Here is an 18,670-nt window from a genome sequence, read left to right on the forward strand (position 1 = left end):
TTGCTCATATCGTATAGCATTACAGACCATACTAAACCAGGATGAGACTCATTCAAAGAAAACTCCCGAGAACAAAGCCGAATTCATAGCCGATCAAATTCAGGTACCAGGAACATCCCATTCTCCATCCACAAAATACAGTGACGCTCTTATAAATAACGGGAACAGAACCAATACAGACTCAGAAATGGAACACGATGGGGATGAACCGGAAAAGAATAAAACAAAGAACCGAAGACAACCTGATACTAAACAACAACAAAAAAAAAAGCCTACGAGGCCAACTTTATTAGAACCAAGTGGATGTGAACCAAAAGTCGAATTAGACAAAACAGCTACAAGGGGAAAAAGTAACACGAAAGAAAATAACACTCCACGTCAAGAAAATAGGAAAGAAAATATAGATTCGTTATCATGGGTTCTATTCCTCAGAAAGGTTAAAAATATTTATATGTCACAAACATCATTAGAGGAAAAGGTAAAGGAAGGTTTGAAACTGGTTATGGATGCCATTAAAATGTTTGTTTTACATTTTCTGTCAAATAATGAGTTTTTGAATTGTATAGTTTCTAGTCTTTTCAATGGATAAGGAGCTCATATTAAATATTGTACAATGGAATGCACAAAGTGTTCGACCGAAACGATTACAATTTGAAGCAATTTTAAATCAAGAAAAAGTTCATATTGCAATAATAAGTGAAACCTGGTTGGAGCCTGAATTGGAGCTGACCTTTAGCGGTTACAACGTATTTCGCTGTGACAGAGACGATGGTTATGGAGGCGTAGCTATTATAGTACATAAGTCCATTCAATCATATTCAAGTACCAGTACATTTATTACCAATAATTCACAGATTGAAATTTTGCATGTGAAGATTACAAATTGTAAGTATCTAGAAAATATACTGTCAATATATTGTCCTTCGTCGGTACACACTACGCAGAGCGATTGGGATGGTATTTTCTCAAAATTTCCGAAACTGTCATTGATAGCCGGAGACCTAAATGGTCACCACACTAGCTGGTCCTACAAAAACGACAACAGAGGTAGACAATTGGCCGATTCAGCGCTTGAACACGGCTACATTCCGTTGAACGATGGCAATCCTACGAGAATTAAATTAGTCAATGTTACATTACAAGAATCATCGCCGGACGTAACCTTTGTATCCACTGACATAGCTATTTATTTTACGTGGAAAGTTACAAACGAAAATTTAGGTAGCGATCATTTGATAATTAAATACTCTTTAAAGTTTAATAGGGCGCGAACATATACTTCTAGACGTAATTTTAAAAAAGCTGACTGGATGGCATACAGATTATACATTGAGGAACAATTAACAACACGGTTAACGGAAAACGAGGACATACAAGGTATGTACAATACATTCTTAGAACTTGTAAATGAGTCGGCCAACAAATATATACCCCAAATTAAAATAAGTAACGACCCCACTCAGCAATTTACGCCGAAACCCTATTGGTCCACCGAATTATCTAAAATTGTTGCACAGAGACGGTTAGCGTTAAAACTATTTCGTAGAAACCCTACACCACAAAACCTAAATATATTTGAAAAAGTTAACTTAGAAAGTAAAACACTAATTAGGCGGGCAAAAAATAAGTGTTGGCACAAGTTTTGTACCGATTTAGGCAGTCTACCACTGCGTCAGAAGTATGGCAAAAAATGCGTTGGGCAAAATGTTCCAGAAGTAATACTTTTACAGTGTCTGACGAGAAAAAAAACGAGTTACTTTGCAGTTTAACTCCAGATTTCGTGATGCGTCCCAAACCCACGTTTAAGTCAAATAATGAATTGTTAGAAAAAGAGTTTGATTTTCATGAACTAATTTGTTGTTTAAAAAAGAAAGATACTGCGCCCGGAGAAGATAATGTAACCTACTCTATGATATTTAACCTACCCATCTGCGCTAAAAGATATTTATTGATGTTATATAACCGTATGTTTATTAACGCTTATATTCCGGAGCAATGGTGCAATATACAAGTGATACCTATCCCCAAACAGGGACATCAAAATAACATGGAGGTCAAATTGCGTCCCATATCCTTAATATCTTGCATCTGTAAAATCTTCCATGCTATGCTAACGAAGAGATTAGAATGGTACACCGAAAAACATAAAATTCTAGCAGAATCTGTTACAGGCTTTAGAAGGGGACAGTCCTGTATCGATGCCTTAGTCCGTCTCATTACTTATATACAAATCGGATTCGCTGAGAAAATGCCAACCCTCGCCTGCTTTCTTGATATAGATAATGCCTACAATAATGTGTTAATAGAAAGAATCGTAACAACATTAGATGACTTATCTGTGGGATCAAAATATTGTAAATATTTATGGGAGTTTCTTAGTAATAGAAAAGTGAAAATAAGAGGCATGCATGATATAACTAGACGCTGTAGTAGGGGTCTAGCCCAAGGCGATCCAATGTCTCCAATATTGTTCAATCTCGTCACGCATAAAATAGCCCAATATACTGAAAATGTAATATTATCGCAGTACGCAGATGATTTAGTGATATATAACAAGTCGTATAACTTAAGTGAAAATATCATGTATTTGCAAGTAGCACTTAATAAAATTGGGGCTATCTTAGAAAACCTAGGTTTAGAGATTTCTCACGATAAAACAAAGAGTTGTCTATTTCACCGAGGGCACCGAACACCACACATAGATTTGACATATAAGAATGAAGCAATCAGTTCAGTAGTAAAAGTCAAATACTTAGGATTCTGGTTAGATAAATCGCTACTTTTCAATATCCACATAAATGAGACAAGGGCTAAAGTGTCTAAGCACCTAAACATACTTAAAGTTTTAGCGGGGCCGTCGTGGGGAGTACACCCCACGCATCTAAGGAGACTGTATACAGGACGTCCCACGGCGATGCCACATGGAGGGAAAGTACCTTAAATATCATAGATAGCATATTTTGCTGAAAGAAGACTTCATTTTATTTTTAAAACTTAGTTAAATTGCATTCATACTTTTTTAATTTTTTTTGAAAAAAAAATGTATGGAAAAAAAATATCGCGTCATTGGAGGAAAAGTACCTTACCTAATTTTTGTAAATGAACATCTTACTGAAAGAAGACATTATTTCGATTTAAAAAAACAAGTTGAATTGCATTTTAAATAATTTCATGGTTAAACCGGGAATCGAACCCTCTACACGAGAAAAAAAAATACCCTGTAGCTTTGTCATATCGATCGAAAGGCTTCAATGTGAGAATTACTTTTTTGCTAAATAACGAAATAAAAATGCCATGCATTTTAATATTTTTAATACAAAATTAAATCAATTTATCAAATGCTCAAAATGTTTTCCATCCTGTTCAATACAAAGTCTCACTCTTTTCATTATTTCACTCCCTGTCGATTTTTTAATTATGGTGTGGTGGATATTTAAAATAATACGTCTAAGTTCTGCTTGTAGCTCGTGGACATTTTCATACTGGTTCTTGTAAACTACATTTTTTACATAACCCCATAAAAAAAAATCTAACGGGGTTAGATCTGGGGATCTCGGCGGCCATCTAGTTTCTCCATTTGTTCCGATCCAGGAAGTAAAGTGTTCATTGAGATAATCCCTTGTTCTGTGACTGTTATGAGCCGGAGCCCCATCTTGCTGAAAAATAATGTTTTGTCGTTCTGCCAACGGAAGATTATTTATCTCAATTCTTAAAATCTCAAGTATTTCTAAATACCTATCCGTATTTAGATGCCCTTCGTAAAAATGTACTAAGAGGACCCGGTTGTTTACAATACCACACCAACAGTTGAAGGAAAAACGCACTTGATTGTTAGTCTCGCGGATACGTAAGGGATTCTCCCTGCACCAGATGCGGTTATTATGTCTGTTGTACATACCATTATTGCTGAAGTTTGTTTCGTCAGACCAGATAATATTATTAAGAAAATCTTGATTCTCTAGAATGAGCCTCTCGATTTCTCGGCAGAAAATCAATCGTCTACCAGGATCACCCGGTTGCAATTTTTGTACTAATCGCCCTTCAACGTAACTTTTAAATTTGTATTTTTTCAGTACACGGTGTATTTTGCTTTTCGAAAATCCGGTTTCTGCTTCACCTTCCCTCACTGAACATTTAGGATTTGCCTCAAAGTATATCAAAATGTCGAGCTCATCGTCAGTGTTTAACATTTGGTGCCGTGGTTGTGGTAATAGATGATCGAAACGTCCCAAATTTGTCAAATTATCCACCAACCGTTTCATAATAAATCGAGATGGTGTATTTCTATCAGGATATCTTTCACGGTGCCAATTTAAGGCTAATGTTATGTTTTTGTGGTTCAAAAAGTATGCTTCCATTAAATCAACATTATTTTGATACGCCATGGTTATTTAATACAATACCGTCGTAACAAAATCCTCGTAAAGCGAAATAACTAAATAAAATAGTCAATTCCCGCCAACAAACTTTTTAAACTTTTTTTTTTTACTTTCAACACCTGATCATAGTTTAAGATACTTGTTTTTCTGCCTAGTCAGTAATTTTAAAACATGTTTAAACAATAATTGACACTTATTTTAACAGATTTATTTAATTTAATGACACGAAACACGGAATTTAAACACATTAAGCAAGAATTAAAATACGCTCGTTGTCGTTTACGCATACGGCAGAACATTATGCACACAAACTCAATTGATTGCATACAAACAGGTACGTTCCTACTTATTACTTATCTCTTTATCATTTTATCATGCACTACAATTATAATAAGGAAATGATGCGTACTTCTCAAGTGGGTCCTGATTCATTAGTAATAGGTACTTTAAAATGAAAGATTAGTTGTATGCCCATACGGGAATGTCATTATTCTAATCAAAATTTCACATCAAATGAAAAAAATAATGGTCTTCCTTTTGTTTCCAACACTATGTTAATTGGCAAAAAAATAATTCTCACATTGAAGCCTTTCGATCGGTATGACAAAGCTACAAGGTATTTTTTTTTCTCGTGTAGCGGGTTCGATTCCCGGTTTAACCATGAAATTATTTAAAATGCAATTCAACTTGTTTTTTTAAATCGAAATAATGTCTTCTTTCAGTAAGATGTTCATTTACAAAAATTAAGGTACTTTTCCTCCAATGACGCGATATTTTTTTTCCATACATTTTTTTTTCAAAAAAAATTAAAAAAGTATGAATGCAATTTAACTAAGTTTTAAAAATAAAATGAAGTCTTCTTTCAGCAAAATATGCTATCTATGATATTTAAGGTACTTTCCCTCCATGTGGCATCGCCGTGGGACGCCCTGTATAGCACTAATTAGAAGTAGGCTTGATTATGCGTGCTTTATTTATGATTGTAGTGCTAAATCTCATGTAGAAAAATTAGATAGGCTACAAAATCAGGCATTAAGAATAATTGGAGGATTCATACGAACGACACCAATACATGTGATGGAGACTGAACTAGGTATGCAACCCTTGTACTTGCGCAGAAAATTTTTAGCTACCAAATATAGTTTAAAGTGCCTTTCCTTCTTAAATAACACAACTTTAGAGCTTTTAAAATCACTTAATTTGTCAATTCAAAATAGATATTGGAATAGAAAAAAAAAGCCCCTTTTAGCATTAATTTACAATGATATTAAATCTGAAACAGTATCTGCATCAAACCCTCTTAAAATGTTCACTTTAAATACATGGGTGTCAAATATAAATACAAAAGATATTATAGCTAGTAATTTAGACTTAGTTGATCGCTCCAAGCAAACGTACGATTTCCGGGACTTGAAAAACGTTGTTTTATGTGAATTAAATGAGAAATATAGTGGTTGGCACAAAATATATACAGACGGATCTAAAGACGTAAGTAGTACAGGGGCCGCATACCATGATCCTAAGAATAACGTCAATAGTACATATAAGATAGCATCAGAGATATGTATTATGTCAGCGGAACTATTTGCAATTTCAGAAGCCGTGTCTTATGCGTGTAACTTAAAACTGAAAAATGTCGTCATATTTACGGATAGCAAAAGCGCGTTGCAGCACATAGCTCGCTGCGCCTCTGGATACAGAGGCACAGCGTTAGCTTACACTGTGTTGCATAAATTAAATACGATACCCACTGACATGACATTGAAATTGCAGTGGGTCCCCTCACACATAGGGTTAAGAGGTAATGAGGAGGCCGATACCCTAGCAAAAGACGCATGTACAAAAGGCGCGGGTGTGTATATTTTTCCAGACTTCACTGAGAAACTACTTAAGTATAAAAGAAAAACTCATTATGTCTGGAAAGAACACTTTGATGAACGTTCCAAAGAAAAGGGAGTGTGGTACAAGACGATGCAATCGGAACCTCCTCATATTCCTTGGTTTACTAACAGTAATTTAAATAGACAGTTACTTAAGATTGGTTTAAGAGTGCGTTCCGGGCATATTCCGTCAAAAAAGTTTGCTTACTTGATGAGAAAAGAACCATCCCCAAATTGCGAAGTTTGCGGTTCCATGGAAGATGTGCAACATATTTTGACGGAATGTGCACGGAATGAAAACGATAGACAAGCGTTACTAATTGCCCTTAAGGTAAATAGATTGGATATAGGTGCTTTTCAGAGCATCTTAGCTGTACCGACATCAGAAGAGGCTAAAAAGATATTTTTATATGTACTAGACTATTTTAAAAGGTACAAGTCCCGTAACTAGACATGTAAGAATACTAGAATAAGGTACGATGGGGCTGGCATAATCATGTAACTGATTTAAGTCCCTAAATAATAAATAGAAAAAAAAAAAAAAAAAAAAAAAAAAACAGTTAAAAATAGACAGGAAATGAAAAAACACGTAAAAGTTAGGTAACAACAGGCGGTCTTATCGCTAAGAAGTGATCTCTTCCAGACAACCTTTGGGTAGCAGGAAACTATGAACTTACAACATACAATTAAGAGGGAAGATTATTTTGTTTTTTGTTTCCACTTACTAAATCTTAACAAATCACTTTGATTTTGATGTCGATCTCTTCAGCACTTCTTCAGCATTATATATTCTAGGTTTAGCTTTAAAAAAAATCTTTTTGTGTTGCAAGTTTAAAAAAAAAGGAATACCTACAAACCTAGTTTTTCATTGTGTCAATAACATACTAAAAAATCGTGGAGAATCGAAAATATTTAGAAGTGGAAACACGTTTTCTCTTTTTGTATTGACGAATACGTGGTATATTTCCCTCTTAAAAAATGTTCCAAGATACATTACCGGTCAAAAAGACTCCGCTAAAATACTGTGAACCAACTCAGAACTTTTATTTTAAACCTTGTCTATATCCATTGTCTATCATTATTACTGATCTTGATATACATATATTGCTCTGGCAAGCCAACTCCGTTAGTAGGTAAAAACAAAGTTGGCTTGCCAGATATAAGTGCATCAGACTGAAATAGAATCAAATAATTTAACATTATTCAGTAATCACACAAACATTCCAAAATATATACAATGAAATGAATTTTCGCTTCTTTTTTTAACTAATTTGAACGTAAATGAAACAAATCGAGTAGGCATTTTAACTATCATTCATATTTAATAAACGAACACTGTCGATTTGGTCTTAATATTTTGTTTTAAATAACTTTAAATTAAAGATTTTCATTTGACTTGCCAGTAGGACCTTCTTTTTATGAAACTAAAGATCCCATGCTCAATGTAAGGTTCCGTAGTTGACTATTCGTCACAATATACAGATTTAAAAGAGGAGGAAAAATTTGTCGCCTAACTAGGAACTCGAATAAATCTAAAGTAGATTAGACCCTTTTAGGAAATATCTACTCTACTTATTACCTTTTCTTAATTAAAAAATTCCAAAATCTGACCGTTGGATTTATCTAAGTTTGAATTTGAAGTTTAGCAACTCAGATGCTTTTTTGATTTTCGGATCGATTATTTCAGAAAATATTTTATTTATAAACTATAAGATTTTCTAATTTACTATGGAACCCTAAAAATTAAGGTTCAGTGTTTGTCTCAAGTAACGGCAAGTGCGTATTGGAACGAAACACGCATACCTACTAGAGCGTTCGGTAGCTTTACGTTGAGAATAAAATTCAAACAAAAGACGTTATATGATAGGTATCTATTAAGCAAAAGGGTACCTATTACGAGTACCTACTACTTATTAGCGACACTTACCCAACTTTTACAGTAAAGGTAATAATTTTGTACTTACGCTCCGCTCGGCTTAACCGATCATGCTTAACACATTCACCGCTGAGCTACGGTCGTAGCGCTGCGTCGTAGCCGATAACATAGTTTTCCCGGTATGTAGAGGAAATTCTTCGTAGGGGCAAAACGACAACGCATCGTGTCGTGCTCGGGTTTGCCTCTACGAAGCATTTCCGCTAAGTACCGGAAAATCGAGGTTATCAGTTACGACGTAGCGTTATGACAGTAGCTCAGCGGCGAATGTGTTAAAATAATTTCCCATAGAAGTATAATTTATTTCTCATTATTTCCGTAAACATACATTTAAACAAAAACACTCAACATAGGCTTGAACGTTTTTAGTAGATATTATTTTACCACGTCGTCGAAATCAATTCGTAGAATATGTTTAGCCGCCGTATGATGGGAACTTAAGACGAAAGGGGACGACCGCTTCGCCATACAAACGTAGTTATTAAAAGCATGAAACAAATTCCATACATTTTTTTTTAAACTTCTGTCTCTTCTAATATTTATAAAAGTTAAAAAAAATCTAGATATGGTGAATATACAAAAAATGTTCTACTTAAAAATATTTTCCATGATGTCAATGCCAGGGAGGAAAATGGAGACTACATTATCCTGTTGCTATCACTTACGGTCACTGAACTAAGCCGCGAGCCAACACAGATAGACAGACGGACGTAGCCAAATTGTAAGGGACAATTGTATACGTAACCCTTATAACCCAGTAACTTCGTCGCCTTTAGTGACGGGGTCCGTTTGCGTCAAATCCGGTAGTTCGCATTTTTTGCAGGCTTGTGATGTAGGCTTAATGAATAATCCAAGTTTGCGACCTCGAACGTAACTTTGTCAAAAATCAAAAAATCACGAATCGTTTGTTTTTACTAAGGTTCCGTAGCCAAATGGCAAAAAACGGAATTATAGATTCGTCATGTCCGTCTGTTTGTCCATTTATGTCACAGCCACTTTTTTACCAAACTATAAGAACTATACCGTTCAAACTTGGTAAGTAGATGTATTCTATGAACCGCCTTAAGATTTTCACATAAAAATAGAGAAAAAAAACAATAAATTTTGGGGGTTCCCCATACTTAGAACTGAAACTCAAAATTTTTTTTTTCGTCAAGCCCATACGAGTGGGGTATCTATGGATAGGTCTTCAAAAATTTCATTGAGGTTTCTAATATCATTTTTTTCTAAACTGAATAGTTTGCGCGAGAGACACTTCCAAAGTGGTAAAATGTGTCCCCCCCCCCCTGTAACTTCTAAAATAACAGAATGATAAACCTAAACAAAATATTTGATATACATTACCATACAAACTTCCACCGAAAATTGGTTTGAATGAGATCTATAATCTATTTTTTTATCCCGTAGACTAAAATGACATTTCATGTGTTGCTGGTTTTTTATGTCTTATAAATAGTGATGTGGTACTAACCGAAAATAAACTATTGGGAGTTACTTATATAGGCCTGTAACACCATTTTGAGGCATTTAGAAAGTATGTATCCAGGTCTAAACACAATATTTCTAATATTTAAAAGCGATTTTATTGTAAGATTAACAGTCACCTCAAAGCTCATAATGCAATTTTTAAATGTTTGAGTGGTTTAGTAGTGAGTAGATTTTATTTATTATTTACTTCCTATCATGTAGATTTCATTAATTGTTTATTTTTGATCTAAAGTTAATTTAATATTTATCGGTTATTCACAAACCGAAATCAAAGATCAGCATTATTTGTTTTAAGCTGGTCACATTATTTCTGCGTTTGACATTTGTGGTTGTTATTTTAGTCTACGGAATAAAAGAACAGACTATAATAAGTAGTTTTTTTTAATACATAAATATAAATGGTATGCAACCCTTCATGGGCGAGTCCGACTCGCACTTGGCCGCTTTTTTGGGCGATTATAGCCGTAAAGGACTAATTTTTGATAGTACCTTCACAGCGCGTTTTTAAAGTAGACTACAATTGCTACAATACGAGATTAGAATTGTCTCTGTAAATCTAATAGTTACTATTTTTGATAAAGTTGCCTTCGGCAGTCGACTTGGATTATTGATTGAGCCAACATCATAAACAAGTCTGCAAAAAATCAGAACTACCGGATTTGACGCAATCGCTAATATATAAAGTGACTGTATTATTTGATACTACGAGTATAAAACGATAAAGGAAATAACAGGATAAATTCGGCTTTTACCTAATAAGTAATACTTACTACAAAAATATTAATGTAAAGTTAACACCTAACTATTATAATAAATACGTATTTTATTTCAATAAAGGCCCACTCATAAAGGTAATGATGTTATTAAATCATTAATAGGTGCGTAATGATTATTATATGTACGGGTAGCTCAGAATGCAATGTATAATTAGTCAACTAAATAACAGCCATAACGGGGAAAGCTATATATCTAGTCAGTTACCTGAAAGTGAACAAAAAACCTACATTATGTCGGCCTGTGTGACCCATAGGTGTTTTATTACAAGTGAAAACCAGCTCTTAGAACAATAAGCACACGCACCACGAAACAAAAATATCTCCTACCTAAAAATTGCAAACTTAATAGCTACTAGCTATACTCAAACTCAGTCAAATGGCCAAACAGAACTTTGCGGCATATTTACATACATCGTACTTGCAAATTTTATGGCACTTTCATAATTTTTACAAGCTCTTTATGTTTGTATTTAGACCATAATTATGCCCCAACAATACCTAAACTTCATGAATTTCCGCAACAAAAGCTTGGGCGTTTTGTTTATAACTTAATAAGACTGGAATTAATGGTTCCTAACATAATAGAAACTGCAAATGCCACTGATTTCATAACCTCCCTAGGGATCCATCGCCTTTTCGCCCCAAAAATTATGAATTCTCCAAGTTTAAAAAAAAAAAGACCCTATGGACTGGCGTTAGAAGCTAGAGTCGTTTGCATATGATGGCCGTTATGGTCGTTTCTATTGTAATCGCGGGCTAGGTGTATACATAGGATTCAATTTTCGGGGCGTGGCGAATCAAGCACCGTGACACGATGTATTCAAAACGCTAATATTCGGCGGCTAAAACTGCAGTATAAATTAGAAGACCTTTCTTTTTCGCCGTCATTGTTGGTCGTAGAAGGGTAGCGAACGATACCGGTGGAGTCCGCGAGAGTAGATATCGATTAGGCAATTACGAGTGCTTGTGTTGAAGGAAGAATCAAAGTATGTTCGCCGAGGGTAAATATAAATGATGCATGGAGTGTATAGCGTGATAGTTCAAAGCTCGCCGTCCGCGTCCAGTCGGCTCCCGCTCACAGCTCGCTCGTTCTTTCTGTCCGACACACGTTCCCTTTCAATATCTTGTCACGGTTGAATAACTTAGATGATACCAACTAACAAATTATATTCAAATAATTTTAATTGTTAATCTAGAAGCAATTAGGAAAGTTCTTGAAGTTAATAATCGACTTAAGCGAAATGTTTGATTGTTACAGGGCCGAGCGCCATAGAGCCGCGCTCGCCAAACGCTTTCACGTCCAACTCTACCAGCATGCTACTGCTGCAGACACACGTAAGTATTTCTAGTTAACATTTTTTTTGAAGTTGAAGCATAGTTTTGAAGCTGTCTTGCCTATTACTGTAGTTCGTCATGTCAACGAAAGAAAGACATCCCAGAAGATTAACCCGAAGGATAAATCATTTCAATCACTTTCTAACTGTAATCGTACTTATATCTTTACTATTATTCTTTGACAAAAGCCAAACCAATTTATCATTTCTAAATATAAATAAGCAGTTCAAGTAGGCTTACATAATGATACAGAAACAACGCTCACCATTGGCTGAGCGGTACCCTACCGCCTACTACTTTAGCAACGCCTCCATTATCGATCACATTTTTTATTACAGAGCAACTACGGTTCGTCCTTCACTGATTTACTGTCACCCCAATATCAAGAGGATTCTTCGGAGATCTTAGAAGAAAACTTAGATCCATTCCCGGACGTCGAGTTTCACGCACCAATTCCGCCTGAAATCAAATCGCATCGTACTACTCCAGTGAGCGAGACTCCCTCGCCGACCCTCGGCCCAGCCCTGCCTAGTTTTGAAGAGACTTATTCAGTTCGCTACCCAAAACCAGAGATGGCCGAATTTGGTTTAAAAATGGAGGAAGATTGCTACAACGTCAGTGCGTATTCCCATCAGGGACATGCTTCTACGCACGTTTTATACCAATACCAACCTTCAATTCCTTATGTTCCTTCGCCATATTATGCGCCGCCACAACAATGTAGTCCTACGTTCGACACTGGCGGTGTAGCCCATAATCAAGACTCATATTCACTGCCCCCATTTTCGAGTTCCGTCGATTTACACGTGTCTACGGATCAGAATCGACAAAGAAGAGCTTCACTGCCAGTGCAGAGATCTGAATCAAATAGTTCCAATGACAGTCCGAAGCTTCACGGACCGAAAGTGCACTGCATGCAGGCGTCGGCACCGAGCTCGGCATCCAGCTCGCCCGGAGGCGTTCCGCCCGACGGCGGCTTACGAGCCGCGCCACCTTCGCCCAGTCAGCTCTGCGCCGTATGCGGGGACACCGCCGCCTGTCAACATTACGGCGTTAGGACTTGCGAAGGTTGTAAAGGCTTTTTCAAACGGACTGTTCAAAAAGGATCAAAATACGTTTGTTTAGCGGAAAAATCTTGCCCTGTAGATAAAAGAAGACGGAACAGATGTCAATTTTGTCGATTCCAAAAATGTCTCAATGTCGGTATGGTCAAGGAAGTTGTACGAACAGATTCCTTAAAAGGAAGACGAGGTAGATTACCTTCAAAGCCAAAATGCCCACAAGAATCGCCCCCAAGTCCGCCCATTTCACTGATTACCGCCCTTGTAAGAGCGCATGTAGATACTTCGCCAGACTTTTCTAATCTTGATTATTCCCAGTACAGAGAACCTAACCCTATGGAACCGCCGATGTCCGACTCGGAAGTAATCCAGCAATTCTATTCAATTCTAACGACATCGATCGATATGATAAAGGTTTTCGCCGAGAAGGTTCCAGGGTATGCAGAACTGTGCATTGAAGATCGTGATCAACTTTTCGCTTCAGCGCGGCTTGAATTGTTCGTATTGAGACTTGCATACCGCACGAGGCCTGAGGACACAAAGTTAACTTTTTGCAATGGTCTAGTCCTCGACAAGCGACAGTGCCAGCGATCGTTTGGAGATTGGCTGCATGCGGTGCTAGATTTCAGCAACACACTGCACTCAATGGACATCGACATTTCGACCTTTGCGTGCTTGTGCGCCCTTACTCTGATAACAGGTAATTATTTTAATTGAAATAGAGGCTTTTAACTTTATTCTACTCAGACCAAAATGAAAAAAAAAACAGCCTAAGCCACCGACGCTAAAAAGAGCGGGACCCTAGACACGAAAGAGTAGTTATAATCTTGTACCTTTATTTTACTAATTAGCTACTTTAGTAAACTAAACCTGTAAAATGAAATTACAAATACTTACGAATAATTCATTTTAATTTTAATTGGATGAACTTTTAGGCACTCTAATACCTTTAACGAAATCTAAATAACAACATTGTCAATTGCTATATACTCGTGATCGTTACTAAAGAACCTTATAATTTGTTACAGAGAGACACGGCTTAAAAGAGACGCGGCGAGTGGAAGAGCTGCAAATGAGGATTATCGGCTGTCTGCGCGCGCACATGCCGAACGGCGGCGGCGCGGGCGGCGGCGCGCCGCACTTCTCGCGCGTGCTGGGCGCGCTGCCCGAGCTGCGCTCGCTGTCCGTGCAGGGCCTGCAGCGCATCTTCTACCTGAAGCTCGAGGACCTCGTGCCCGCGCCGCCCCTTATAGAGAACATGTTCCGCGCCAGCCTGCCTTTCTAAACGGGCCTCCCCTGCCGCCCGCACAAATTCCCCGAGGACCACTCCAGCCTTCAAATGCATCATCTTCTACTACTAAAATCCATCATCTCTATTATTTTTATAAGTGTTTAGATTAGAATATAATATATTTTTCTAGGGTATAGTTGAACATTATAGAACTCGATCTCCCGGTATCGATTTCAATCCTTTTAAAAACCTTTTATATGACAATTAATTTGATCAAACAAGACAATCGTACCGCTTAAGTAGATAAGCTTAATTTATTGTAAACGTAGAAGGTAGTCGTATTTGGGTGTGATTTTGTTTAAACTTTGTCGTTATGTGTATTGACCTATAAATAGTAGTTTGCATTTGAGTTACCGCTCGTGATCGATGGCATCTTGTCGTACAAAATATTCCTATGTTATTTACTTGCGTATTATATAGATACGAATAATCTAGTCAAAAGACTTAGAAATGTTACAATATTTGGCTCGTGATCTTCGAGCTTTTATAGTAAATTTAATAAAAGTTACTTTACGAATAATAGCTAAAGGCATTTGAAATGTGTATTGTTTGTGTATTGTCCTGTTGTTATACGTGTTGTTGGAGAGCTGCGTGTCGACGCCGACGTCGGGAGAGCAGATTGTTGGAAGTTACCTTTTAGGTTTAAATTATTTAATAATACTTAGACGCTAGGCAGCTAAGGTAATTTTGTTACAATAAATAAGGCCAGAGAGAAAGTTCAGCATCAAATATAAATATGACTCCTTACTCCAACGTGTCTTAAAGAGTACCTTTTAAGGTAGAGTACTTAATTTGTTTTCATGTGTACAAGTGTACCTTGAATAAGCTTTAAAATTATACATACATATTATATATGTATGTTATAAATATTACTATCTATACCCTAAACACATATCACTTATTCTCGAACTGTACATTACTTTGGCGATAATGCAAATCCTTGCATAGATGCTGCTAATGACTTGTGAATCATAAGAAAATGCTAGGTTATCTCAAAAATTGTTCCCATTACATTAAATTAAACTTTTTATACGTAGTAATTAATGATTTGAGAGATACGATTTAACCAGTCGTACTCCTAAGTAGATATAAATCAAAAGTATATTGGTACCTATTCAACCAAATGAGATTTGGAAGAACTAGTGTGAACATCACTGGACCAATACGAATCAATTCATGGAATGGCATATTGTATACACGAAGAGTAAGTATGAATTTAATTATTTTTTTATTGACCACAAGTACTTAATGAAATTACCGTACTTGTGTTGAGAATGAAAGTTGCCTTGATAGTTTTTCGTAAACTCTAAATCTAGGACACCTATGATGACATATGTGATGGTACATCCGTAAACTTTCTACCTATAGGTAGTTGGATATTTTCTCTATTTATATGCTTGGACATTAGTTGATAGGAAGTAAGAGTCTAAGAATGCGCGTAAATTGATAATTTTGTACAATGTTGGTATATACATTGTTGGTATAATTGTAGAATATTCTAATGCTGGACTTTTTACTCCACAGGCAGGACTCTTTTATTCATATCTATTAGTTAACTCGATAGATATTTTAGTACTTACCTACAAGTGGTCGCATCGCATACTTGTCCCACTGTCAACCGCAGCCGCCTGTGTAACTAACGATAATTTCTTGGTTGTGCTTCACGAATATTCTTATTAGCTATACCACTGTGAATCCTTCGTATAAATTGTATTAAACTACCGCTTACCGAAGTCACCTACGCGCCTGTCGTTGCTACATGGAATGTACATGGATGATTGAAATTAATGTAAAATTGCACGTATTTGTCTTAATATTTTTCTAGAGCACATAGTCTAAATACAATAAAACACTCCGTCATGTTGATGTATCTAATAGTTTAAGTAATAAGCGTAAGCGTATGTGGCTAACGCAGGCGTATTCAAAGACTATCTAGGTAGGCATGTTTTTTATTTAACTTGACTTATAAAATTTCGAATAACACCGATATACGCCATATCGTAATTGCATTTCTTTTTTATCTTGAAATAGATATGCTTTTGTTATTATGTATGTTTGTACGTTACATTTTTATTTCCTTGTAAATATTTCGGAATACCTAATTATACTGATGCGGTTGCGTCTAATGAGTTTGGTCTTATCATTTCGTCCAGCCATAGGCCCCTCCCTACTCTCAATAAGATATTGAAGAACTTCAACATTTATTCAGCAAATAGACCACAAGGGCACTTTTACACGTCAACGTGGAATTTAAGTAAAAATCACTTCTTTGTATGGGAGCCCCCTTAAATATTTATTTTATTATATTTTTAATATTTGTTGTTATAGCGGCAACAGAAATAAATTTCAACTGGCTATCATGGTTCATGAGATACAGCCTGGTGACAGACGGACGGATGGGCGGACGAACGGGTACGGACAGCGGAGTCTCAGTGATAGGGTCCCATTTGACTCTTTAGGTACGGAACCCTAAAAAGCACATTAACAATTATAAAATACAATTAACTGAAAATATCAATGCTAAATATCTTATACCTTTAAACGAGCAATTCTTGTATATATATTATATACTTCCAATATTATTTGTTACAGTTAATTAAATCATAATACACTTAATAAATTCACAATAATATTCATAAAATAAAATATTCAAAGAAGTAGCAAGATGTTACTTAAATTATTAAAACCACAATTGTAAGATTTGTAGCTATAGACAAAACGCATAAAAGACACTTCGATCGTGTTGTCTAAAGCGAATTACAATGTGATCGAAAATACTTCAATACATAAGATTTAGAGTCAACGGCCTACCTAGTATCTATATAACAAAAAGCAATAAACAAATAGAAACCTACCCCCCACTCTGATTTTCACCCGGACCAAAAGTGCCAAAAATACTGGCGGCATTGCCTCGCTGAATGGCCAGTGATATCTGCTGGACCAGGAAAGAACCAGAGCGAGGGTCGCAGCCCCTTTCTTTCAGCCGACGCCCTATGCTCTTGATAAAGGCTTTGGCCTCGGCACACCAAGGCCCCGCCGTCTCAACGGCAACCGGGACAAAATCATACACTTGCTCGAGGTTGGCGTATTTGCTATGTTTTAACTTGGCCGCACTTTCAGCCGCTGCGCCTGCTTTGTTCACCGTGTGCGCGAGATGAGTAGGAGCAAAAGTACTCACACACGTGGCATCCCAAAGCAAGCTGCGGCCTCTCGCCCAAGGAACAAGCGTAAGACCATCCGGTCTCTTACCATCTAAACAACTCAGGCCCTGGGGCTGCATGATACACGGGACATTCGCCGAAACCAAAGCTCGCCTTATCAGATCGTTGATAGCACAGTGCCTGGGTATCCTACCCACGCACCGCAAACAGCTCAACCCATGGTGACCATCAGCCTCTACCATTACCCCACACTTACACTGATGAGGCTCGCACACCTTGCTCCCAATTCTCAGTGCCACAGCCATCCGTAACGTGTCATTATCGAGCAAGGTTCCCAAGTGCGGTGACGGCAAGGCATGCAGCCACGCCCCCGACTCCGGTTCTCTGACAGCCTTCAGTCTAGCCACGTCCTTCCCAAAAGCACCCTCCACCAAGCCTTGATGCAAATCATGGCACAAAATATCGTCCCACTGTCTTTGGGATGAGGGGTTCTCCGGTCGTTCAACCCCCGCAAAGCGAGACGACCACTCGGAAAGAGCTTCCTGAAAAAATGCAACGCAGACATTGCCACCATCAAAAGAAAAGAATACGATTTGGAGGTGTAAAGGCTCTCCAAGTGTTGCAGAAATTAAAAATTAAAAAGTGTATGAAATACATGTTTGACGTCAAGAGACTATTAAGCTAACAATCTTGATAGCAAGAGTCTTACAGCAAGTGTATGATAGTTATTTTATGATTAGGTATATTAAACATTATTATTTAAACACCTCAAGGACAACCAACCCTTTACGCCTACCATAGACCTAGTATTATATAGATGTGCCCAGCGCCGGCCCGAGCACTTGATCAGGGTAGAGCGAGATTGGGTTTTGGCGCCCGCGGTTAAACTTTTGTAACCAAATTTGATTGCAGTTTAATAAAAAAAAACAGGCTAAGAGCACGGCGGGCCATGCTCAGTACTAGGTTCCGTAGTTACCCGTCCGTTGCATCACAATATTAGGTTGCCCTGAACGAGGCCTGTTAGTGGATATCATAACAAGCAAAAGGGACTACCATCACAGAATTTGTACATCTTTTTACTTAGTGGTCTTTTATCAAAAACTATCCAGGTACGAAAGCCCAAAGTTTCCGGCCTCAGCTAGTTCCCGTTTAAGGCCGAAGGCCAGAGTCGGGAAAATAGAGCTTGAAATCAAACCAGAGGCCAAATGTACGCGAGGCTGAAGCTTTCCTGCGGGCTGCGTTCATGGGGGGCCAAAAGACAAGCTTCAGAAGCGCTGAGCTCGGACAAGAAAAAAAGGCTTAAAAAACAAGGCTGAAGACCCGGAGCTTCCGTTCGAGGCAAAAGCAAGGCTTGCGAGAGAAAAGG

The 18,670-nt window shown here is 37.2% G+C and overlaps 1 protein-coding gene across 2 annotated transcripts in view; it reads left to right on the forward strand.

The window, feature by feature from the left end:
* The window catches only part of LOC133517823 (probable nuclear hormone receptor HR38), a 29,346-nt gene extending 13,074 nt beyond the window's left edge, over positions 1-16,272 (forward strand). For both annotated transcript variants that reach the window (XM_061851259.1, XM_061851260.1), the window contains exons 2-4: positions 11,715-11,791; positions 12,130-13,552; positions 13,881-16,272. In XM_061851259.1, the coding sequence (XP_061707243.1) occupies positions 11,715-11,791; positions 12,130-13,552; positions 13,881-14,137 (1,757 nt within the window). In that variant the 3' untranslated portion in view covers positions 14,138-16,272. The remainder of the gene's footprint in view (positions 1-11,714; positions 11,792-12,129; positions 13,553-13,880) is intronic.
* Positions 16,273-18,670: the final 2,398 nt, after the last annotated feature.

Source organism: Cydia pomonella, chromosome 5 (genome assembly GCF_033807575.1).
Source record: "Cydia pomonella isolate Wapato2018A chromosome 5, ilCydPomo1, whole genome shotgun sequence".
NCBI lineage: Eukaryota > Metazoa > Arthropoda > Insecta > Lepidoptera > Tortricidae > Cydia > Cydia pomonella.